At 35.7% G+C, this 25,584-nt stretch overlaps 2 protein-coding genes across 23 annotated transcripts in view; one reads left to right on the top strand and one right to left on the bottom strand.

Annotated features, from left to right (window-relative positions):
* The window catches only part of LRRIQ1 (leucine rich repeats and IQ motif containing 1), a 214,957-nt gene extending 214,908 nt beyond the window's left edge, over positions 1-49 (bottom strand). For 19 of the 21 annotated variants that reach the window (XR_012005746.1, XR_012005745.1, XR_012005747.1 and 16 more), the window contains exon 1: positions 15-48. The gene's annotated coding sequence lies outside the window, so the exon portion shown is untranslated. Of the gene's footprint in view, positions 1-14 lie in introns of all 21 variants that reach the window. The other 2 variants (XM_072772945.1, XM_072772948.1) reach the window with 2 other exon arrangements.
* Positions 36-23,102, top strand: TSPAN19 (tetraspanin 19). 2 transcript variants are annotated; one of them, XM_072772965.1, is made up of 10 exons: positions 42-300; positions 619-690; positions 6,960-7,052; positions 7,139-7,211; positions 11,587-11,711; positions 13,621-13,695; positions 17,422-17,532; positions 19,510-19,653; positions 20,908-20,991; positions 22,229-23,102. In XM_072772965.1, exons 3-10 carry the CDS (start codon positions 6,987-6,989, stop codon positions 22,295-22,297), a joined length of 747 nt encoding a protein of 248 aa, XP_072629066.1. In that variant the 5' UTR covers positions 42-300; positions 619-690; positions 6,960-6,986; the 3' UTR covers positions 22,298-23,102. The 2 variants fall into 2 exon arrangements, with proteins under 2 accessions (XP_072629067.1, XP_072629066.1); XM_072772966.1 differs by lacking the exon at positions 17,422-17,532 and having other exon boundaries at positions 36-300.
* The last annotated feature ends 2,482 nt before the right edge of the window (positions 23,103-25,584 follow it).

Here is a 25,584-nt window from a genome sequence, read left to right as displayed (position 1 = left end):
GGGCCCCGGCTCACCCACCAGCCGCCGAACCCAAGGCTCGGTTGGAAGACGGCGCCCAGACGCTGCAAACAAACCGTAACCACGGCAACAGCCAATCCCAGGGCAGAGGGGCGGCTCCCTTCTGACCGGTGCCCCAGTAGGACAAACTACCTCCGCTCCAAAGTGCCCCGAACGCCGCAGCTCAGGAGCTGCCCTGAGGAGCTTGACCTTTTTTTTTTTCCAGGTTATACTTTGATGTTCAAATGCTTTGGGAAAGGATTTAATAAGAAACGGCATGTTGCTAGCGTTGCCCAAGTCGAGGTAGGCTGACCTTTTTTCTTTTTTTTCCTGATCTATTATATTTGTTACAACTAAGTAATAAGTTAGTATTACTTAGTAACTGATTCGGAAGAAGGCACAACTAATTGTGAGTTATTACAACTTGCAACTAGGTCCAGTTCAGTTGCCCACGTAAACACTTCGTTCCACCAAACTTTAAGCTTGAACAGTGACTTGCGGGACGGGAAGTTAATAGTTTGCAAGGGAAACCAATAAATGGTTTGCTTTCAGTGACAGCTGTTTATTTTTTATTTTTTTATTTTTATTTATGTATTTATTTATTTATTTATTTATTTTTAGCTGTTTATTTTTTAAAAGACAAATGAATTGACTATCACCCTATGCCTGTGAAAAACCTCCCAAGTGTATGGGGTAAGAATTTTTAAAAATTATTATTATTTTTTGGATTTTTAAAAATGTTTTTCTAAAATATGTTTTATGGTAAAATATTGACAGTAACACCTACTGGTTTAATATAAAATTTGAATATGTATTATATTTGATATAGAAGTTAATATATTTAATGTATAAGAATATATATTATATTTGATATATAAGAATATATTATATTTGATATATATTTGAATATAATTATATTTGATATTTTTAAATTTTTTTTTCTAAAATATGTTTTATGGTAAAATATTGACAGTAACACCTACTGGTTTAATATAAAATTTGAATATATATTATATTTGATATAGAAGTTAATATATTTAATGTATAAGAATATATATTATATTTGCTATATAAGAATATATTATATTTGATATATTTGAATATAATTATATTTGATATATAAGTATATATCATGCTCTTTAATTTTGACTTAAAAATTCATCTGAGTTCCTTTTTTTGTGGTACAAAATGTGAAATCTATTTTAGTTAATAACAGGTATTTCTTACTCTTAATTTTTTTTCAAGTTTGCAAAGTGTGAAATTCCAGGAGGAAGTTGCTAAGCATAATAGTAACAGATATCTGACATACAATAGAGTAAAAACAAACATTTCGATTGAGCCTTTGAAAGAAAATATACTATTTCCTGGTAACAATTAACATTGCATCAACGTAAGAATTAATAATAGTGAGAAATAAGTAGAGCTTTGATATTTAAAAAAAAAACACATGTTAGTCCCTCACTCAAAGACAATGGTTTTTTAAAATAAACGACTTCTGGTTTCAAATTTAATTAAAATTTAGGATATTTTCATTATCAAAGCCCATGCTGAAGTGCCATCTTTTTTCTTTTTTTTAGTTTAGTTTTGTTGCAAATGTATAGACTATTCAAATTCTTCATTTAAAATGCTCAGGCTCGGGGCTCCTGGGGGACTCAGTCAGTTGAGGGCCCAACTCTTAGTTTTGGCTTAGGTCATCATCTCAGGGTCATGATCTCAGGCTGGGGCCCCCATGTGGGAGTCCCCCCCTCCCCCGCTCAGCAAGGAGTTTGCTTGAGATTCTTCTCTCCCTCTCCATCTTCCCCTCCCCCTCAAATAAATAAATCAATCTTAAAAAAATAAAATGCTCAGCCAAAAAAATAAATAAGTAAATATTATGTTGAAATTCACACATAAAATTCTTAAGATTAATTTTATTTATAATTATGAAACTCTACAGCTTTTTTCTATAGTGTCAAAACTCTGTAGGCATCAATGAGTAATAAATTAACTTCCAGAACTAATTTTAAACAGCTATTTTAGTATTCAGCTTTTTTTGAACACAGTCTAAATTACTTTTTTTCCTTAAATCTTACCTTGTCAAACAAATTGATAGCGAAAAAGAAAAATTTTTAAAGTTCTAAAGACAATCTATGGTGCATGTTACTACATCTCTTATATTCTTATGTTATTTTTTACTTGGGAGGAAAACTGACAACTCTATCAATTAGTCATAACTTAGCTATCACTAATTAATATTACCAATTAAAGAACAAAATACAACAGTTACCTCAAAGTTATAGATTATAAGTCTATTTAACTTGAAACTGTTAACTGTGCAGTATGTAGCATAGATTTACTTAATTGAAATCTTCTAGAAATTATAACCTAAAATTAAGTATGTTAGTTTTCCATAACGTTTTAACAGAGTAGGGTTTTTTTCTTTTTATTAAGTAGTTTAGTGAATTTTTTATCTTATTTTGAAAATTATCTGCAGGTCTGGTTGGTTTATAGCCTATTGACCTAACACAATATATTTTCCTTAGAGAGCATGTAAAATTTATTGAAGACCTACATGAAAGGGTGAAAGATAACTATATGTTCCTCTGACATCTGAGAAGAATAGGATTTCTTTGAAAATGTTTGTTGAGTAGTGAGATTACTTTAACTTAAAAACATTGTTCAACAGTTGTCTTATAAAGGAGTAATATAATTTAAATATCCCAGAGTATCATAGTGAAGCTCAAATAGCTGCCTAGCTATTTGTTTTATTTTCTTGAGGATGACTATTGCATAATAATATTTTTAATAGGTGACCTATAGTGTCGGGTTCTTAGACTTCTGCTTCTCTTTTTCCATTTAAAGCCTGTCCCAAACTCTCAAGGTCCTTCTCCAACCCTCTTTGTGCCTCTGCAGCTGACATAAGGACCAATTTGAGTCCATCACTTTCCTACCATTCCCATCCCATTTCCCAAGCTCATGTGCACTTCTCTTGTATAAGATTACTGTACTATCACAAGATTAATAGGTAATATTTAGCCAGGTACTGGACTGAGTGCATTCCAAACATGATCTTTTCTAATTTGATTTCCACAATGATGACAGAAGTATGGTTCTCCATTACCTGTAAAAGAATAAAAGCAAATCCTTAGCAAAGCATACTTGATCTTTCACAATCTTTACTGAGTCTACTTCTCTCTAGTCTTATTTTTCATCTCTTGCCATTTTGACCCACACTCCCATGCCCTTCACTACAAAGCTTGTGAACACAGTATTCCATGTGTTGTGAAATCTTATGTCTACCCCATTTCTGTCTGACTAGGACCTTCTTAAGCAACCTTCAAGGACTATGTCAAATTCGTCTTCTCTGAAACTTCTCAGTTCCCCCTATTTCTTGTTCCCACACCCCCAATACATAATTCAGAGTGGGCAACAGATTTTAATATTTGACTCCTTGACAGGCTATTTATTCATTTTTGTGTCTCCATTATCCTGGCACTAAGAAGGAATTTAAAAACGATAACAAAAAGTAATTTGGCTATTATTTAACTAGTGAAAATGGCACCTGTGGATAGTTGAATCATTATAAATTGTCCTTTCCTACATTATTTGTACTATCAAAAAATATCTCTGTTATTGGACCATTAATTACCTAATCAGGAAATGAACAAAAGAAATGCCACACCAGGACCTTATTTGATTAAGTTAAAAACAAATTCTTTGTCTATAGCAAAAACAACAAACCAAAACAAAACATAGTTTCCACACTACAAATATTTAAATAGGAACTGAATGAACTTACTGTGTATCTTTGTGTTAGCACGTCTTTTATTTTCAGTGATGTTGTTTCCAGTAAGTGGTACTTGTGATGGGAAAGATCAGCACATGACCATCTCCTCTTCTGGTTCTGTGCAAATATGGCTATGGACTTCCTTGACTTGTTGCTTAGACACCCTGTTTGTTGTGTTCCAACTCTTTAACCTGAATCCTTCCAATGGTCCGAATGTTTGTATTACCTCAAAATCCACATGATGGAATCTTTATACTCTATGTGATGGTATTAGAAGATGGGACCTTGGGATCCCTGGGTGGCGCAGCGGTTTAGCGCCTGCCTTTGGCCCAGGGCGCGATCCTGGAGACCCGGGATCGAATCCCACGTCGGGCTCCCGGTGCATGGAGCCTGCTTCTCCCTCGGCCTGTGTCTCTGCCTCTCTCTCCCTCTCTGTGTGTGACTATCATAAATAAATAAAAGTTAAAAAAAAAAAAAAGAAGATGGGATCTTTAGGGGGTGATTAGGCCATTAGGGGGATACCTCCTGCATAGGATTAGTGCTCTTATAAATGAGATCCCACAGAGCTCCTTACCACCTTTCACCATAGGAAGATATGGGAAGAAGTTTGAAGCTTGGAAGAAGGCTCTTACCCATGCATGCAGGCACCTTGATTTCAGACTTCTAGCCTCCAGAACTGTAAGACATAAATTTCTGTTGTTTATAAGCATCCTAATCTGTGGTATTTTGGTATAGCAGCCAAATGGACTAAAACACTGATGTTTTGAAGTTACCATGAACAGTCTTCTTACCAAGTAGGCTGACTTTGAGAGTATTGAGTTCTTACCCCTTTGACCTCTATATCATACAACACTATTTTAGAAAATTATTTATTGATTTCCATGAGATCGTGCTTTGACTACATCCTCATTTCATAGAAGTCTGCATTAGAAAATTAAAATTCCTAATTATGTCATTCTTTACTATAAAACACTTGCTCACTTTTTTTTAGTCGATCCCCTCCCTTTCATTCATTTCCATGACATGAGCTCCTTGTGGATTTCCAAATTTGCATAACCTATGCTATCTGTTTAGCAGCACTCCATTTCCAGTGCTTAACCACAAAGATATCTTTTGCCAATTTAAATTCACTTATTAAACATGAAATATGTAGGGTTTTTTTTCATTTTTCCCCAAATTTTCTATTGCTAGTGATCACCATTTTTTTTAATTTTTCTATTCCTAAAGGAATCCTTCTGATTATGCTTGATTCTTTCTTTTCCAAATTAAGGCATATTGAAACTGCATCCAAGTGCTCTTTTTCTTCCTCTAATTATCTCTTACAATACCCTTTCCTAACTGTTGGGCATTTTGTTTGGTTCTTCTCACCCTAGTTCACTTCTTTCCTTCATCTTGGGCACATAGTTGATTCCACCTCTGGCTGAGACCTGCCATCTGATTTAGTATGTGCCAATGGAATATGAGCTGAAGGGAAGCATGCAACTTTCACCTTACTTGCTTAAAAGATGCTGGCCCGAGTTTACTCATCTCCCTTTCCTTTCTGGTGGCTATACAGGATGACACCATGAGGAAATTTGGGAGCCAGATATGGAATAGGCTGAAACAAGTCCCTAAGATGATCTAGAAGAGAACCAATTACCTACCTTGGATGGAAAGAGAAATAAGCTTCAGTTTATGTTTGCATTTGGATCCTTTGATAAAGCATGTTATCCCTGATTCTAACATGCTAATTATTGCCAAATCAACAGTCAAGTCTACGCCTCACAGTACTTCACACCAGAGTCATGGCAGTGTTCTTGTTCATGAGTCTACTTTTTCTTACTCATTCACAGAGGCCTAGGACGTTGGCCCTGAGAACTTGTGTAGGCTATAGAAGAGGATCACAACATTCTTATAGGCAGAAGTAAATAGAATTGAAGCCAGAATTAAGTATCTCTAGCATCTTAGGGAGAAACTGAAATAAAAATAAGGCAGTCTTTCTAATTAATTGTTCCATCCAAACAGGCCAGACACTGGAGGAATCTAAGAATAAGACTGGAGGGCAGAGCCTGGAGAAACCAAATGGCAGTAGGAGACTTCAAAGCAGAGAGTAGAAGCCTAGAGAGACTCCTTCTTCAGCTAGTAAGGAGAACCATGGCATTTTAGGGAGGAATGTGGCCTTGGGTCAGAGTGGAGAGGGAAGTGCATTGACTAGCCTCAGCATCTCTTATTTCTCCACTTTCCAGAGCATCCTTCAGTTCAACAAACAGATCTTTCCAGCTAGAGACAAATAGCTTCAAATTAGTCTTATTAAATCTGTTTTCGTCATGTCAGTTATGCATTGCGTGATTAAAACACTATAAACTACAATACTTTGTAAAATATGGTACCGGCTAGAACTGAAACATTGTAGGAAGAGATAAAATCCAGAAACATGCTCAGGAGAGTTAAAAACCTTCATATCTCATAAAGCACCCCAAAACCAATGATGTAAGTGTTGATTTTCCCATAAAAGTTTTAAGAACTAAATTAAATAATTTTTAATTAACACAACCTTAAGTTGGTGTGTTTCCTTCCATTGTATACCAAACTAAATTACTCACTAGTTAAATAATCTAAATCTCCTTAGTCATTCATTCAACAAATATCTATTGAGTAGCTCTCTGTGTGCTACACTCTGGGATTATAATGGCACACAGCTCTACTCTCTCCACTAATAGAGCTCAGAGTCTATAAGGAAAGAAAAGACAAGTGAAGAGAAAATAGAGGAGCAACAAAATGAGGTTAAGCAAAGGATTCCAAGGTGAGACCTCAATGAGGAGTCGACATTATTATTCTGGAAAAAGAGGAGGGACAGTCAGAGGTGAAGGAAAGCTTTCCAGCAAAGAGAACAAGGCATGTGAAGACTAGAAACAAAGTAAAATATTTAACTTTCTGAAAACTGCAGGAAGTTTAGTAAAGCGGCTACTGGCATATTATTCAAATGGCTTCTTGGTCTCAGCTGCTTACTGCAGATAGAGAAGACAGGCCCAGTTTCAAGATATCTTCAACATGTCCTTATATTCGGGAGGGAGAAGGGGAATGTTATATTGACAACTGCTATCGGAGGAAAAATGTGCCACACACACACAAAAAAAAAAAGACATGAGTAGGCAGGATTATTTAAAGTTGTAACTGTGGTGACTATTTATAGTAAAAATTGTGGTTATCTTTTCAGAAACACCAATATCTGGAGAGAAAAAGAATGTCAAGAAAAAACAAAACATTAATTTTTAAATACTTTCTTAATCTCATTAATGGAGCGTTCTTGGTAAGAGTCTTTATTTTGTAAAGAAAATTTAATGCATTTTTATTGGCAGTCACCAAGAATATAAGCACTGATGGTCTTTCCTGTAGGTTCTTGGACTTCTACTCATGGGATTTGGTGCATGGCTGTTATTAGATAGAAATAATTTTTTCACAGCTTTGGGTATGTATCTATTTTTCTTTTGCTCTCTAAGTGAAGCGAGGCATTCCATTTTAAATAATTGCATACGTGGTTTATTCAGCAGGTGGCAGTATTTCTCCAAAATTCATTTATACTGTTCAAGAATGGAAGATTGTGGATTGTTCTAATACACTCTGGATGAAAAAAAATAAAAAAGATAATGGAGATCAACATAGTGCTTAAGTTAAATCATTTCTTTTTTTTTTAATTTATTTTTTATTGGTGTTCAATTTACTAACATACAGAATAACCCCCAGTGCCCGTCACCCATTCACTCCCACCCCCCGCCCTCCTCCCCTTCCACCACCCCTAGTTCGTTTCCCAGAGTTAGCAGTCTTTACGTTCTGTCTCCCTTTCTGATATTTCCCACACATTTCTTCTCCCTTCCCTTATATTCCCTTTCACTGTTATTTATATTCCCCAAATGAATGAGAACATATAATGTTTGTCCTTCTCCGACTGACTTACTTCACTCAGCATAATACCCTCCAGTTCCATCCACGTTGAAGCAAATGGTGGGTATTTGTCATTTCTAATAGCTGAGGAATATTCCATTGTATACATAAACCACATCTTCTTTATCCATTCCTCTTTCGTTGGACACCGAGGCTCCTTCCACAGTTTGGCTATCGTGGCCATTGCTGCTATAAACATCGGGGTGCAGGTGTCCCGGCGTTTCATTGCATTTGTATCTTTGGGGTAAATCCCCAACAGTGCAATTGCTGGGTCTAGGGCAGGTCTATTTTTAACTCTTTGAGGAACCTCCACACAGTTTTCCAGAGTGGCTGCACCAGTTCACATTCCCACCAACAGTGTATGAGGGTTCCCTTTTCTCTGCATCCTCTCCAACATTTGTTGTTTCCTGTCTTGTTAATTTGCCCCATTCTCACTGGTGTGAGGTGGTATCTCATTGTGGTTTTGATTTGTATTTCCCTGATGGCAAGTGATGCAGAGCATTTTCTCATATGCATGTTGTCCATGTGTATGTCTTCCTCTGTGAGATTTCTCTTCATGTCTTTTGCCCATTTCATGATTGGATTGTTTGTTTCTTTGGTGTTGAGTTTAAGAAGTTCTTTATAGATCTTGGAAACTAGCCCTTTATCTGATATGTCATTTGCAAATATCTTCTCCCATTCTGTAGGTTGTCTTTTAGTTTTGTTGACTGTATCCTTTGCTGTGCAAAAGCTTCTTATCTTGATGAAGTCCCAATAGTTCATTTTTGCTTTTGTTTCTTTTGCCTTCGTGGATGTATCTTGCAAGAAGTTACTGTGGCCAAGTTCAAAAAGGGTGTTGCCTGTGTTCTTCTCTAGGATTTTGGTGGAATCTTGTCTCACATTTAGATCTTTCATCCATTTTGAGTTTATCTTTGTGTATGGTGAAAGAGAGTGGTCTAGTTTCATTCTTCTGCATGTGGATGTCCAATTTTCCCAGCACCATTTATTGAAGAGACTGTCTTTCTTCCAATGGATAGTCTTTCCTCCTTTATCGAATATTAGTTGCCTATAAAGTTCAGGGTCCACTTCTGGATTCTCTATTCTGTTCCACTGATCTATGTGTCTGTTTTTGTGCCAGTACCACACTGTCTTGATGACCACAGCTTTGTAGTACAACCTGAAATCTGGCATTGTGATGCCCCCAGATATGGTTTTCTTTTTTAAAATTCCCCTGGCTATTCGGGGTCTTTTCTGATTCCACACAAATCTTAAAATAATTTGTTCTAACTCTAGACTCAAGTTAAATCATTTCTTTTAAAACTTAATTACTCTCACCGTTACGTGTTACAAAAAAAAAATAAAATTATCCTAATATAAATGAAATAGTTGGATGCATTTAACTGAATTAAAAAACCCTTTGTTTTACCATTTTGTAGTATGCCTTGGTCACTATGGACTGAAGTTTAATAGACGAAGTGTTGTTTTCATATACGTATCCTTGGTGGTAGGGAAGGAAGCCACATTTCAAGTGCTCGGTAGCCATATGTGGCTATTGGGTATTAGCTATGTAATTAGGCAATGCAGATTTAGTTTATTTCCACTACTCAGTAAGTTCTATTAGACAGCATCATTAAATATATGACACAAGGCATGCATACTTTAGAAGCTACATTTCTTAGTGGACTTCGAGGAAGAAAAAAATACATTTGCAGGAAAACAAAAGCTAAATAAAAAGGTTTCATAGGTAATGAAGTGCTACAAAATATTGAGTAATTTAGTTAAACTTTCAGCTACATTTGAAGTGTCTGATCTTTATTCTCTTCTCTTTCTATACGTTGATTATGGGAAAGTGTCCATGATGTCTGAGTGCATTAGTGGTTTGCTCAGAGTACATGGGTGTGTGGCGATCATATGACAGCCTTTCTTTCCTTTTCTTCCCCAGAAGAATGGCAATAATAGCTTCCAGTTATTTAATGTTGACTATGTGCCAGCACTGGGCTTAGCACTTCCCATATAGTATCTAATTTAATAGTGTCGTAGTTAGGGTAGAGCAAAAGTCATTTTCTTTTTTTCTTTCCCTCCATTATAGAATTGAAAGATAATTCTCACTAACCTTAATATACTTGCTTGTGGGGGCGGGGGGATGGAGACCCTAAACAGATAATCCGAAACTTATTCTTTAAGTTTTAGGGGTTTTTTAAATTATGTATTTAAACATTAAGTGAAATCTCAGTTAAGGTTTTAAGGCATGGGCCTGAAAATAACCAGTTTGTGGCAAGAAACTGGTTGGTTCCTCCTCTCTCTTTTATCTGCAACTTTCAGTGAACCTACTTCTTAAAAATGACTCTGCCTTTACCTCTCCATTTGTAAGAACCACCATGACACCTAAGGGTCCCACCTTCCTCCGCTTGTGTTCTGACCTCCTTTCTCAGTTATCTTCCAAATGTCGCTAAAATAATCTAAGATGATCATCTAGCCACATAATATTAAACACTTTTTTTCTGGCTCCCCACTGCAATCTTTTATTCACATGGCAAATATTTATAGAGCCCATTCTACATGTTAGACACAATCCCGTGAGCTGAGGATGCTGTACTGTGCAAGGAAGACAAATGTGTCCTCAGGGAGCTTAATTCCAGTAAGGAAGACTGGATAAGAGTACACAAAGTGGGCATGATTTGGCCCCTGTAATCCTGCCCACTTTCACCTGCTTCAAACCCTAAAGTGCCAGCAAAGCTGAGTGTCCAACACACACCATGCTCTTCTGTGTCTCAGAACGCCTCTATCATTCCAGCCAAGATATTTTCAATTTCCATCATTTAAAGCCCAAGCACAGTGCTGCCTTCTCCAGCAATCTTGCCTCCCTAAACTCTCCACCCTCCTCCCCCTACTGGATTAGGTGCTCTTGTACCTAGTGATGTGTTGGTAGACGTTTAACAACTGGTTCTGGGATACAAAGTCTAGATTTATGGTATTTACCTATTTCTGTGGTTTAAATACGTAATGCCACAGTGGCTGATTTCACAGTGCCAACATGAATTGAGTTGGCTTACAGATTTTTTTGAAAATGTAACAGCGTTTATGAGCCAGAACAAACTGGCTCCAGCACACCACTGTTCTCCCATAAAATCTAGGCATATTTAATTTATTTTCTCCTTCTTTTTTTTTTTTAACAAATATTTGTTAGGAACTCAGTGTTCTACACTCTGTATCATAACACTAAGCATTTAACAGTCTGTTGACTATGTAAATATATGTGGTCTCTAGCACAGAGAGCTCAGTCTAGATGGAGAGAGAATAAAATATAGTTTTAATCAGGTCATTTTACCAATAAACTCAGAGTTTCATATAAGAGAAACATAACCCACACATATTAGACACTCAAAATTTTTATGAATAAATTCATAAATGTTTTGGATGTTCATTAAGCATAGAAGAGTTTACCTCAGGAAAAAAAAATTCTGCTTTCATAGAAGACAATGAAGATAAGGTGAAGGTAAAGAGATCTTCTGAAATGAAAACATTTTCTATCATGTAATTAAAGGAAGAAAAGTCGTTGCCAAGACTAAATAAGAGGGTGCCAGAATGAAGTTTTTAAAAAAGGGACACACTTGGGGCACCTGGGTGGCTCAGTGGTTGAGCGGCTGACTTTGGCTCAGGACGTGATCCTGGAGTTCCGAGATCGAGTCCCGCATCGGGCTCCTGGTGAGGAGCCTGCTTCTCCCTCTGCCTGTGTCTCTGCCTCTCCCCCTGTGTCTCTCATTAATAAATAAATAAAATCTTTTAAAAAAAGAGAGAGATACCCACACACAGAGTCCTACTGGTTTGGCAACAACTGCTGAGGGAAATCTTGGATTACTGCCTACATTATTAAATAGAATATAAACATCACTTAATAATAATTTATTTTGTGGTTTCCACAGATGAAGATAATCATTCAATAGTATATGTTTTTCAAATTTTGATTGGAACTGGATCTGCTATTGTTCTTCTTTGCCTCTTGGGTTATTTGGGAATTCACAATGAAATCAGGTGGCTCCTACTTCTGGTATGTATTTCATTTTAGTAGCCTGAATGAATTCGTATCTTCGATTTTGAGTGTCTATGCCACACAAATGAGCAATACTGATGTACTCCACCATAACATCGCAGTATGGTGTGCCCTAGGGAAGAAGGTAAATGAAGCACTTCTCCTCAAAAAACTTCTAGGTAGAATGTTCTTAGTGAGTTTTTCATGGATCAAATCTGGACCTCTGCACCTACACACTTAGATACTACTTTTCGACACAGAGTCAATAGGAACCCATATCCTAGGGTTGCCTAGGATAACCAAACTTAACCAAACTTAAGAATCTAAAGACTGAAATCCAAATAAACTGTTAATGTCAATAAGCAATGTAGGTTAGCAAGGAAAAGAAAACATGTCCAGGACTCAGCAATTTTCTCCCTGTGGGAATGCCATGTGGGAAGCTAACTTAAAAGTGAAGTCACAATTTATTATTGAACAAAGAGAAATATAACTGCTGAGAGGACCAGACGCTGGCATCTGGCTTGCACACTATGTCTCCCTAGCCATATAACATGAAAAGGTAAATTATAATTAGAAATATAGGCCTAATATGAACCATTTACCAGGCCTGTAGTAAGTATAGATCACAATGCACAGACTCAGATGAAATATAGCTTTTTAACATTTTCTTTTTTTTTTTTTCTGTGTGTCATGAAACACACAGAGACACATAGAGAGAGGCAGAGACATAGGCAGAGGGAGAAGCAGGCTCTCCACAAGAAGGCTGATGTGATGTGAGACTTGATCCCAAGATCCCAGGATCACACCCTGAGCTGAAGGCAGATGCTCAACCACTGAGCCACCCAGGTGTCCTGGTACCTTTATTATTTGAATATTCCCTCTGGCAGAGGCTCTTTGGGCAAAGCTGGAAGCCACACTTCCTTTTCCCTCTGGGGTCTTAGCACTCACTGGAGTAATGCCAGGAAGCCCAATGCTAGACTCTGCTGCTCTGGGAGTGTTCAGGCCTCCAGGATCTGTCTCAGACTCTTGTTCGTCTAAAAAGAGATCTCACTTTCTCTTCTCAACTCCTACCTTTCTCTTGTTCCAGAACATTTAGCATAATTTTTTCACTGAGCTTCTAATTTTGGATCTGGAAACCAGGACAGAAATGGCTTATAGGAAAATTTTTATTTTCTCCTTGCCATAAATTTCCCTTTAGGCAAAAGAAGCACAGAGCCTGATACTGGTATAAAATGGGAGATGAATAAGGAAAGGGGAAACTAGAGGGAGAAAAACAGCTTCTAAGCTTTTGCCTTATGAGATTCAAATATGAATGGACGATGACTGAGCATAAGACCCCATCACAAGGAATGTACATAATACCAGGACCTGAAGCTAAGACACCACACTCTTGTCTGGACGCTCGGATGAAGGGCACTGCTACTTTTGCAATCAGGCCACTTTTTCTATTCTTCTCTGAATTTACCAATACTTTTCTGATGGATACATTTTTCCTTTAACCATGTTAATTCACATAGTCAAGTTATGGGCAAATTTTATAGGTCTAAGCACTATTCTTTGTCTTAAAGGTGATTTTGCAGACCCCTACTCCAATTGAATAGATATTAGTCTTGCAGTTTAACTCTTCAGGGTGGTTTATTGTGGTCTTTTAAATTATATATATATAATTATATATATATATATTTTTTTTTTTTTTGAGTGAGAGCATGAGTGGGATGGGGAGGGACAGAGAGAGAGAGAAGCAGACTCCCCACTGAGCAGGGAACTGGACATTAGGGCAGGGTAGGGGGGTGGGGAGAGGGAACTATCACTTCCTCTGTGTACTTTAAGATTGTATATTTCTTATGATATGCCTTGTCCCATCATTGAAGCATCTAAAATACATATTAGAAACACAGTTGCCATCTCTGGTTTTCTTTTGTTTCAGTACACAGCACTGTTAATGTGGGCCTTTGGTGTTCAGGTTGTGTTTTCAGCATTCATCATCATAAAGAAAAAGGAGGTATGGAAAGATCACCTTTTTACTTGAAATGTAAAGAAAACTGTATATCTTAAATTATTGAGACCTATGAGCCTATATTAAGAGAAAAGGTAAAAGTCTTTGGAAGTGGGGGAGATTTGTTGAAGTACTACAGAATTCTATAAGGAAAGGACCAAGGGTCAGAATGGAAAGATGGACTAGAGAAATTTGTCTTCAACTCAGCGGAAGATTGAGAATGTTGTAAATAACAAAGAACATGGGGAAAGAGGAGGTGATACTGCGTATAGGGAATCCAAAACTGGTCCCAGCCAACTGTAGCTACCACGAGTGACTCAATTCTATTTTTCTATGTAGACTGACTATATATATATATTCTACTTCTTTAGTCTTGTACAAATTTGAAATTTTGTGATTTAATTTAAATGAGATGAACCAGGGATCCTGGGTGGCTTAGTTGGTTAAGCATCCAACTCTTGGTTTAAGTTCGGATTATGATCATAGGTCCTGAGATCAAGCCCCACATTGGGCTCCCCACTGAATAAAGAGTCCGCTTGAAGATTCTTTCCCTCTGCCCCTCCCTGCACAATCCCTCAAATAAATTAAAAAGTCTTTAAAATAACAATAAATAAATGCATAAATAAGTATATAAATAAGTGAGATGAACTGAATAATTCCTGTATTTTGCACAGGTATGGTCATGAGTGATATAATTAATCACAATAAGATTTATATCTATCAAATTAAGTTAAAAATAATATATTACCTGAAAAAAAACCTTTTGGAAACAAAGCTTACCCAGTAAGGTCAATGATTACTTTCAATTTTTAAAGAAATGTCATTGTTTCAGTATAGTCACAGTCTGTCTTTTTTTAAAAAATATTTTATTTATTTATTTATGAAAGACACAGAGAGAGAGACAGAGAGAAAGAGAGAGAGAGAGAGAGAGAGAGAGAGAGAGAGGCAGAAGGAGAAGCCCCTGCAGGGAGCCTGATGCAGGACTTGATCCCAGGACCTGAGATCACACCCTGAGCCAAAGGCAGACACTCAACCACTGAGCCACCCAGGCATCCCACAGTCTGTCTTCTTGTGTCATGGGAGATTGTCCTGTAGTGAAAGAGCCTGGACTTGAAGTCCTAGAGATCTACAGATGACTAGTGCTCAGCAAGCTACTTCACAGCCAAAAGCCTATGTCTTCATCTGTACAATATGGTTCCTACTTTCCTCCTGTATAGAGTGACATCAACTGATGACTTAAACAGTTTCTTTTATAGACTAGCTATTTCATTTGCTCTCCTTTGCTTGGCTTCTATCCTGGATATCTAACCACCCAGGACTTACTGTTAATGATCTGACATTTAGCACTAAAATTTCTGTGTATGTGTGTATGTGTGTGTGTGTGTGTGTGTGTGTGTGTGTGTCAATACAGAGTGTGAGTTCTATGAAACTATGCTTATGACAAAGCACTTCATCCCAACTTATCAGCCTCTCACTTGAGGATCTGATGATAGAACTTGAATATAACACTTCAGGATCTTTAGCACGTAAATTTAGTTTATCAGTGTTGTTCATACTCACTTAAGAGTTATTCACATACTCATCTCTACTTAATTTAAGAAACAGAATGACTGTTTGAGAATAATTACCATGTGCCAGAGACAGTGATAAGCACTCTATAGGCATTACAGTTTTTATCCTCACAACTCCCAGAGATGCATTGGTTGGTCCTACTTTCTAGAACAGGAAACTGAGGATTTGAGAGAAGAGATACTTGCTAAAATATATCATGACCAAATGATAGAGCCTGAATTCAAACACTTATTTACTGAACCTAGAACTAACAGCTTTGTTCACATTGATTTTTCTTCTACATTCATATTTAATTAAGCTCTTAGGAGCCTCTAAATCTTTTATGGCACTTACAGCACCCAACAATGTGGGAGGTGCACTAGGGCTTCAAAGGATGTCAGAATAAATAAGTGTGAGGGAATTTCATTTATATAGCAGTCACAGAGATTATATATGAAACTCTTAGGTACTAAGATGTGATTTATATGCACTCTGGATCTACCAAATAATGCTTTAAAATATTTTATTTATTTGAGAGAGGAGAGAGAGGGAGAGAGAGAGAGAGAGAGCATGAGTGGGGAGAGGAGCACTGGGAGAGGGAGAAGCAGGCTCCCTGCTAAGCAGGGAGCTCTATGCCCCAGGGTCATGACCAGAGCCCAAGGCAGATGCTAAACCAACTGAGTCACCCAGGTGTCCCACTAAATAATGCTTTAGAAGGTAAATAAGAACATAAATCTGCCCCTTCCCCACAATATAAAATGGAAAAACATTTTCTATTCTAAATAAAAATTGACTTAGAGAAAAAGTTAAATAAATAACTTAGAAATTTAGATAACACTTTGCATTATTCTAATCTTCTTAAATGGATTAGAGCATAGATATATAAGTTAACTACATAAGAGTTTAACTTGTACACATGGTTCAATTGTTGTAGTATTTCCACCAGTAATTTCATTTTCATTATTCAAAGACAGCATAATACAATGAGAAACCAGTAGCCTAGAGTTCAAATGATCATATTGAGAAGTCCCAGTTCTTCATCGTCATTCATGTAAAAAAAGCAAATAACTAAATTATCTGAGTATCTAGCTCTTTGTTCATAGTAATATCTGTTCTTTTTACCTTTAACTTTAGCTATGAAAGTCATATAAACTTTTAAATATGTAAGTAAGGTACTATTAAAATCTACCTCTGCAATATCTGTATTTTGAAATAGTAGTTTCCTCCCAGACTTTCAAATCTGATTGTTTTTGTTACAGTATTTTGAAAGGATAATTTTTCAATGAAAGTCATAATTCTTGTGTAAATATACAGTAGGCACAGGTCAACGATTTTATTTAGGATCTTGATTAATGTAGGAACCGGTAAGAAATCAAAACCAGTTTGAAGGAGTGTCCAAAGAGAAGACACTTATAAAGGCCGTTTCTTAATATATACAAAACGTGGTTGGTAGGGGAGATACCAACTGCACCCCACCAGGAAAAATTCATTTGTATTCCTCTGACAAAGAGTCAGTTGTCTAACTATAACTTCCTACAACTTACAAAGTTGTGAAGTAAGTTAAAAACTAAAACAGGTACAGCCTCCCATAGAATAAGAAGACTTCAGAGTCTTCTACTAAACTATACTAAAGAAAGCCCAGTTTCCACTGAATAGATGCTCAGTAATCCTTTTTGGTCCATTTCAAAGTTTTTCAGTTTTTTTCTGAGGGTATAAGAAGAAAAACAGAATCCTTAGACATTCAGGAGAATAGCCCATAACTCTCTCCCTAATCATAAAACAAGTCTCCTATATTCCTCCTATAGATCATAATGCAAAAAAACAAATGCCTCAGCACTTTCTGAGATTGCTAAAAATGTTATAAAGAAGAAAAAGAAAACACAGAGCAAACTGACTAGAATACTCCTTTATTAGGAACCATAAGGAAAGTTTCTTCCAGATTTTGACTTTACTTTTCTTTCCAAGTTTTATTTAAATTCCAGTGTCATATTAGTTTCAGGTATAGAATTTAGTGATTATGTACACAGTGGGATATTACTCAGCCATATAAAGGATAAAATCTTGTCATTTGCAAGGGCTAGAGGGTATTCTGCTAAGCCAAGTAAAATAAGTCAGTCAGATAAAGACAAATACCATTACCATGTGATTTCAGATTTTGACTTTTGATGCAATTTTCAACAGGTTCACCAAGCATGGCATGATAAAATTGACTTAATCATTAGTGAGTATGGATCTAAAGATATGCCTGAAGACATACCCAAGTGGACTGTTCTGAATGTTTTACAGAAAACAGTAAGAAAAGAATAACATAAAACTAAAAATTAGATGCCAAACCTGGTCCCTGGGGTAAGGAGGAGACAGGGAAGGGCCGGAGATAGGGTCAGAGGAATGAGAGGTTCTTGTATTTCTTCCCCACAAAACTGGGTGGAATAGCACTGTTCCCACTTACAGATCTTGACTTTTATCCTCCTTTTGTAACTTAAATCTCCTATTCTTGGTTAATTGATGTGCATTTTAACCTGGTTTCACCTGTAAAAGTGGTCTTCTCCCGAGTGGGGTAATCTTCCCTGCTGCACCTGTGGGAGAGAAGTCTGAGCACAGCGCTTGCTAGCACCAGAGAAGCATAGTGGTTACCATTTGAGGTATCCATTTGCCTCATATGAGCTTTTTGACCCTGGACAAGTACCTTTATTAATTTCAAGTTTCATATTAGTAAAATGGACAGAATAACCCTTACCTCTGGTCGGCAGGAATAAATGAAGTAATATATAGAATCTATAGAAAGCCTTGGATCTGGAACTAATACTTGTTAGCTAACATTATTAGGATTATTATTCTACAGTTCAAATATATCTAGGCAGGGCATAAGAATGGGTATTTTCAAATACCATATATTTCAATGGTATTTCAAATACCAATACTATATAAACCAAATGGTTTATATAGATCAGCAGCTGGAACATAGTAAATGCTTGATAAAGAAAACAGCAAGCATTGGCATAGTACCAGACCTTTCTGGAAGCACTTTGCCTGTATTATTAACTCACTTAATCCTTCAAACCCAATGAAGAACTATTATCCTCATTTTATAGATAAAGGACAGTGAAATTTAGTAACTAACCCAGAGTCACACAGTTAATTAGTTGGTAGAGCCAGGATTCAATTCCAGAAAATGTTGCACTAGATGTTATATTCTTAACTACTATACTAGGTGCCCCACATAAAATATTATTTTTGGTGTAATAATTATAGATGCTCTTACTAGTCTTGTTTTTTCTCGGATATTTGTGATGTGTATGTATTACTTTATTAGATTGCATTAGGGCTGACGGCAGAGAATCAAACCTTCCTATGGAGATAAATTGATAAACAAGATAGCAGCTTAATGTATGACATCAGTATTATTAATAAAAATCTAGTTTATAGTTCCCAGGCACGGGTATACTTGAGATAGCACATATAGCTTTGATCAAACTCATTTTCAAAACCCAAACTCTAAAGCATCATTTAGTCATGCAACATTTCCAAAATTGTTGGTACATACTGTGACATAGGCAGTACTGATGCTGTAACTTTCAATAACAAGTTTAGAAGCAATGAAATATTCATTCCAACTTTGTCTTAAATTCTTGATGACAAATACATAAGCTGATTCTTTTACATCCTCCCAATTCCGCTTGACAGGATTAGAAATGAGGTGTTTCTTAGATATTTTATTGCTTCTGTGGCTATTTGCCTTACCAACTTTTTTGGTTCTCCGTGGCCATTTTTTTACACAATGCAAAACTTGAAAGTTAACATCTTACATTGAGTCTAAGAGAGTAAAAAGAGCCCCGTGTCTCTTTACATATATTAAATACACATTGCAGCATTTGGGGGCTAAATATAAAGAGAGCTGCTATAGTGAGGAGGAAGATATGGCTGCTGTGATCTCTCTTCTGTCTTCTGGCTCAAACATAGTTGGTAGCCTCAGTAAATCAGGCATTTCTTCCATCCTGGGTTCCTTTAATGATAAATTCTTATCTAACAATTTCATGCTAACATAGCCCACTTATATTTAAAGATCTTTAGTTCTGGTTAACATCAACAAAAGTAGCCACAAAGTAATGGATTAAACCAACAAAAGTATACTTATATTTGTAATTTACTACATTCCAATGGAGAATAATAACTTTTCTTCACAAAAACTACTTTAATGTGCATGGGAATCATAATTAACTGCATTTTGAATATTTTATAGTAAAATTCATAGAATTTCTTTTTTTTTAGTTGCAGTGTTGTGGCCAGTACAATTATACAGATTGGATGAAGAACAAAAATAAAGAAAATTCAGAACAGGTGCCATGTTCTTGCACAAATTCTACACTAAGGAAATGGTTTTGTGATGAGCCACTGAATTCAACTTACCTAGAGGTAAAGATAAGGCTCTCTCCAAGTGTTAACGGTGTCTTTTTTATTTTTTCAAATCAACTTAGAATTCTGAGCAAAGTTTTATATAAAACAATGTTATTTATAGTGATTAGGTTCTTAAGTTACTTTATGAAACTGAACTCATAATTAGATGAATAATTATTATTTCAGGTATATAAGAAACAAATTAAATAAACTTTCTGGGAGTATGTCATCCAAGTGCTCCTGGAACTTGGGATACCATCAACCTTTCTCTCCAATCCTCTTTCCTGAATCCCTGCAGATTGGCAAATCTCTTTTGGCAAATTTCTGGTCTATAGCATTGGTAGGGGAGCTGCAGTACCAGAGGTAAAGAGGTATAAGGATTGGCAGAAACTAAAGGGAAGGGAACCCAGCAATGACACAAGTGGTGTTCAGGTAAATGTAGCAGAAGCAAGAGTAGGGGTTCATCTGTTGCTTACATGTATGGGATATTAATAAATGAGATTTTCACCGCAATAACTTCTAATACTTTATATAGTTTATATGCTGATGTTATTCTAATCATAAGATGCATTTTTCAGTTACATAACTCATTCACAGATAAATAGAGCATTATGTTTTTTAAAAAGCTTCTCCTATTTGGGAAACAATCATTTTAGGTTGTATTACGTACCTTGCTATATTACAGAATTTGCAGAAAATTAAATCCCTCTCTAAACTTAATAAATTTCTGATTTTGGGTCACCTGGCTGGCTGTCAATGGAATGTGCAATTCTTGATCTCAAGTTTGTATGTTTGAGCCCCACATTGGGTGTAGAGATTACTTAAAATTAATTTTTTTAAAAAAAATCCTGAATTCAGTCTTATGACAGCATCTTAGCAGCTTTAAAAGTAGTAACTGAGATGTCCTGCTGTCATATGAAGTTCTCTGGACTAAAAAGTATAGTCTCCAGTTACACATTGACTTGCTTTTTAGACTCTGGTAAATCACTCTCTCTTATATTTCTTCTTTGTAATAGAATTGTATATAAGACCATTTCTGGGAAGCCTGGGTGGCTCAGCAATTGAGCATTTGCCTTTGGCCTAGGTTATGATCCCAGGGTCCTGGGATCGAGTCTCACATTGGGCTCCCTGTGAAAAGCCTGCTTCTCTCTCTGCCTATGTCTCTGCTTCTCTCTGTGTGTCTCTCATGAATAAATTAACAAAATCTTAAAAAAAAAAAAAAAAAAGACCATTACCATCTCCAAGTCAGTCTAAATAACCTTTTTTCCTTAGGGTTGTGAAAATAAAATCAACACATGGTATAGTGATAATGCTTTAACATTAATTGGCATTAACTTTGGACTTTTGGCTTCAGAGGTAAGCTTTTGTTCATATGTTTAAGGGTAAAATGTATTAAATAGAAACCATACATAACAAACTGCAGATGGAGTCCTAATCAGACAAATTAATACAATAAGAGTCAGGATCTTGAGACTATTCATATTCAGGAGAGATATAGATCCTAACTGGAGGTAATATACCTAAGTCAGCCAAATGACCAGTTTAATAAATGGTCATCTTGGAAGTTAGTGATTTCATTGCTTTGTGATAAATATAAAAAACACTTCATATCTTAGCTGTGGGAGCCCATGTCGGACAGTCTTCTTGTTGGCAAACTTTGGTAATCTAGACCCATGTTTTACATTTGTAAATCTACTATTCACTCATATACTCATTCATTCATTCATTCATTCAATAAATTTGGAGGAAGGGAGAACATTTACTGTCAGGTACTGTGCTAGCTGTTAGAGATACAATGGGAAGCAAAACAGACACACTCCATGACTTGCAGGGTGCCAGCTGCAGAATTGAGATTCAGAAGCAGAACTTCATTCTCCAGTCTCAGTGAAGACTGATGAAAGCAGGGGAAGACTATAGATTTGAAGAAACTGTGAGAGTGAATACATTATTACAGTGTAGACTATAACATTGCAATGAATATATAATGCATGGTTTGATCAGAACAGGATACTGTGTTTAATTCTATGTTGATCCACAATGGCATTGACCTAAGGTTCCATAAATTCCCTTCAACTGGTAATAGTTAGAGTCTCAGAATAGTGATTAAAACATTCTCATCTGCATTAATACCATTCTTTTGAAATGTTTATTCTCCATTGTGTTCATGCTGAGGTATTTAAGACAAGACAATGCAAGATAGTACCTAGGGTCCATTTTATTATCTACCCTTTGCACACCATCTTCAACGATCCTAGCACAAAAAGAAGAGGTTTTGTAGGACTAATGACATAGATGATGAACTAAAACGAGATGAGCAGTTCAAGACATTTAGTCCAATGATAGCCCATGTAATTAAAATGGAACTGTCTATTAGTTAGTCCTTCTATAAATGAACTTGGACAGCTGGGTTGCTCTAGAAGACTCTTTTTGCAGACTTCTTATTCACAACCATATGTAACTTCCTCCAAAGTTTTTCCACCCTCTCTGATCCCTTTTCCCTAAACAGCATGCATTTAAGTGATCGTAAGTGTTAACCTGGCAAATTGCTCTTGTTGATTATATTTTGATCTTTTGTCATTTCCTTTTCTTCCAGGTTTTGCAAATCTTATTAACTGTTTCTTTCTTCAGACACATCAAGAATAGAATATACACAGAAGTGTGATCCTTGGATTTTAATTTGCCCAGAAGAAACCAGCTAATTCTCAAAATAATCACATAATGTTCTTTTACTCCCCACCCCCAAAAAAGGTTTTGAATTACATTAGTTAAGTTTAGGACTTATTCAAATCAATGATTATATGTAACATAGAATTATTGAATATTATTATAAATCACTCCATGAAATTATTATTAATTTTGTTTTTCAAAATAGCAAATTCTGCAATTCAGAATTTTACTTTGAGTTATTTTCTGAATTCGGAGGATATCATCATATATACTGAATTCAAAATGTGATGAAGTATTGTTACATGTTTTGAGTTTCTTATATAGAAAAGTATACCTACATTCTGTTCAGAAAACCCTAATTAAGTAAGCAATTATAACATGTACCTTACATTTGCAAATTTTAAGAAAACAACACTGATTTGGGTGAGATTTAAAAGAAAGGTTGAAAATCTTCATGACAATGACTTCTGTACTGAATTAATCATTTATTTCTGTCTTCTGATTAATATTCAACAGTGGATAATAAACTCAAAATTTTAGAGATTTGGGTATACTTCAGTGGAAGTAATAAAATATTAAAATTACAATGAATTTTGAACTGTAGCAAAAATGTCTTAAAAGATCACTCAATTCCCATACTCAACTGGTTCCTCATTTTCCTTAAATTTTGTTCAGTGCATGCATACACAATTCCCTGAAGGATATAAACATAATCTACCATTCTATTTTCCTAAAAATGATGTTGTGAGAACAGAAAAAAAAAAACCTTTGACAAATAAAAAGTGCTATATAAATGTGAAGCATTATCATATCATTGTTGTTCTTTATAGCAAAAATACTGCCTTGACCTTGAAGAAATAAAGAAAGGATCCATTAACTGGATATCCTGCATTGCTCTTGCTCCAATAGAAGGCTCACTAATTCAATCATATATCTTTTCATCCATCTGTTCAGTACACTGCAGATTTCAGAGACCTATGAACTTTTTAAAAGACAGTGCAATAGGAAGCAGAATAACCATGTTCTCTAAAGCAGCCTATAAACACACATGCCTTCATTTCCTTAAGAAAGATTCTTTGGGGAATTTTTTACACTTTATTTCTATTTATTTTAAAAATTTTACTGATTTTAATTCCAGTATAATTAACATACAGTGTTATGTTGGTTTCAGGTGTACAATCTAGTGATTCACCACTTCCATGCGTTACTCACAGCTCCCCAGGATAAGGGTAGTCTCTGTCACTGAGGCTCTTTGCAACTCCAAAGCCTCACTCAGTGCTTGACGAGGTAGGTGGCCACCACATGCTAATGAATTTTAATGAGTCAGATTATTCAGTATGCTATCAGATAAAACTCAGCTGCCCTTTTAGATTGTCTTACTCTGACTGTATTCAATGGTTTTGATTTCATTTGGCTATCATAAGTATAATCTGTCCAAACTTGTTTAGTAAACAGTAGCTGCCAGCTCAATTAGTCACTGCCACCCACATCTCATTTCTCCAGCAACCCGAATAAGAGGCGTTGGCAAAATTTTTTCTAAAAGGATTTCATTGAAACACATTTTTAATAGAATATTGCAGCAGAAATACTATCAGGCAGGCCTAAGTGTTTGTTGAATGTTTGCAATATTTGTGTAATATTTTTATACCTTTGTTTTCTTTTTCTGATCTTAGAGGAGTATTTCTTCAGCATGAGAGTCCTTGGCAAAAGGAAAACACAAAAATCTAATCTGTTCACTACCGTGATATAAGGCTGCAAAAAAAATAAATAAATAAAAATAAATTTTAGGGACATCTGTATGGCTCAGTCAGTTAAACATCTGCCTTTAGCTCAGGTCATGATCCAGGTCCTGCACAGTAGGGAGTCTTCTCCCTCTCCCTCTGCCTCTACCCCTCCACCCTCACTCATGCTATCTCTCACTTTTGCACACACTCTCTCTCAAATAATTAAAAAACATCTTTAAAATTTTTTTTTAAATAAATTTTTAAAAACCTATTTTACACCACCTGTTATTTATCATTGTTTAGTCTCTGTTAATTATTTACCTTCTGTATCCCTTTTTATCTTTGAAGTGACCCATTAGATGAAAGAGAATAATGGCATATTTGTAGTAAATCTATAAATATTTATCGAGTAATAATGGATTTTTAACCTTATACAAATGATAAAACCTGAGAGAACAGAAGCTAATACTTGACAAATTAGATTATAGAGATCAACAATTTGCTAGTATTCAGAATATTTGGAAGAGCAAAAAGAAGTGTTTTTGTACCAGAGCTTTATAATATGAAAACAGAGTATATAATCATTTTTTTAATATTAAAACTTATTGCATTCAAGTACAATAGATAGTTCTCTGGATGTCTGAAAATATTTATGGAATGAAATATACAGAATTGCTGATTTCCTTCATTAATAGTTCATTACAGTTTGTTAACAATTCTAACAGTTCTTTACAATAACAACAGTTATAATAGAGAAAAAAGTGTGAGAGATACTGGACACCAGCATGTCTGTAGAATATCTACAATATTTTAAGAAAATTCAGAATTTGTTAAATATTTGTGTAAATAGCACTTAAATTATCATATGTGGTGGAATTAGAAGATATTGTGTGAAAAAAATGAGTCATTTTGTGATTAATTTTCTAAGGTCTAGACACATTAAAATGTGGACAAATCAGATTTTGTAATTAATATTCTAATGTAAGTTGTTTACTATTTTTCACTTTATTTCACTCAAGAGGAAATGGTAACTCTTTTTTTCATTTTGTTTTTGTTTCTTTTTTTTAAAATTTTTTTTTAATTTTTATTTATTTATGATAGTCACAGAGAGAGAGAGAGAGGCAGAGACACAGGCAGAGGGAGAAGCAGGCTCCATGCACCGGGAGCCTGATGTGGGATTTGATCCCGGGTCTCCAGGATCGCGCCCTGGGCCAAAGACAGGCGCCAAACCGCTGTGCCACCCAGGGATCCCTCTTTTTTCATTTTGTAATGTATTGCTATAACTATTAAGATTCCAAAGAGTAGGAAGTATTAGGAAATATTTAAACAATAAAATAAGATTTAACAACAAAATCAGCAGTTTTCAGATTGTATTGAATATACCACTATCTAGTGTTTCTAAATACTAGCAAATGAAAAATGTAGCACGACACGGGCTGCAAATTTAAACCAATCAAGATAATAAGAATTTCTTCTGTATTAAAAAATGCAACAGTTGTGAAAGGTCTAGAATGATTCTACAACAAAGTTTGGCAAACATTACAAACAACTTCAAAGT

Source organism: Canis lupus, chromosome 13 (assembly GCF_048164855.1).
Source record: "Canis lupus baileyi chromosome 13, mCanLup2.hap1, whole genome shotgun sequence".
Classification (NCBI taxonomy): Eukaryota; Metazoa; Chordata; class Mammalia; order Carnivora; family Canidae; genus Canis; species Canis lupus.
This window is presented reverse-complemented; position numbering and strand designations above follow the sequence as displayed.

Bases quoted from the DNA above. Each gene is read 5' to 3' on its own strand.
- TSPAN19 (XM_072772965.1), top strand. From the start codon at position 6,987: ATGTCAAGAAAAAACAAAACATTAATTTTTAAATACTTTCTTAATCTC. The intron at 19,654-20,907 runs GTAAAGATAAGG...TTTTTTCCTTAG, and splicing joins TGAATTCAACTTACCTAGAG to GGTTGTGAAAATAAAATCAA. The intron at 20,992-22,228 runs GTAAGCTTTTGT...CTTTTCTTCCAG, and splicing joins TTGGACTTTTGGCTTCAGAG to GTTTTGCAAATCTTATTAAC.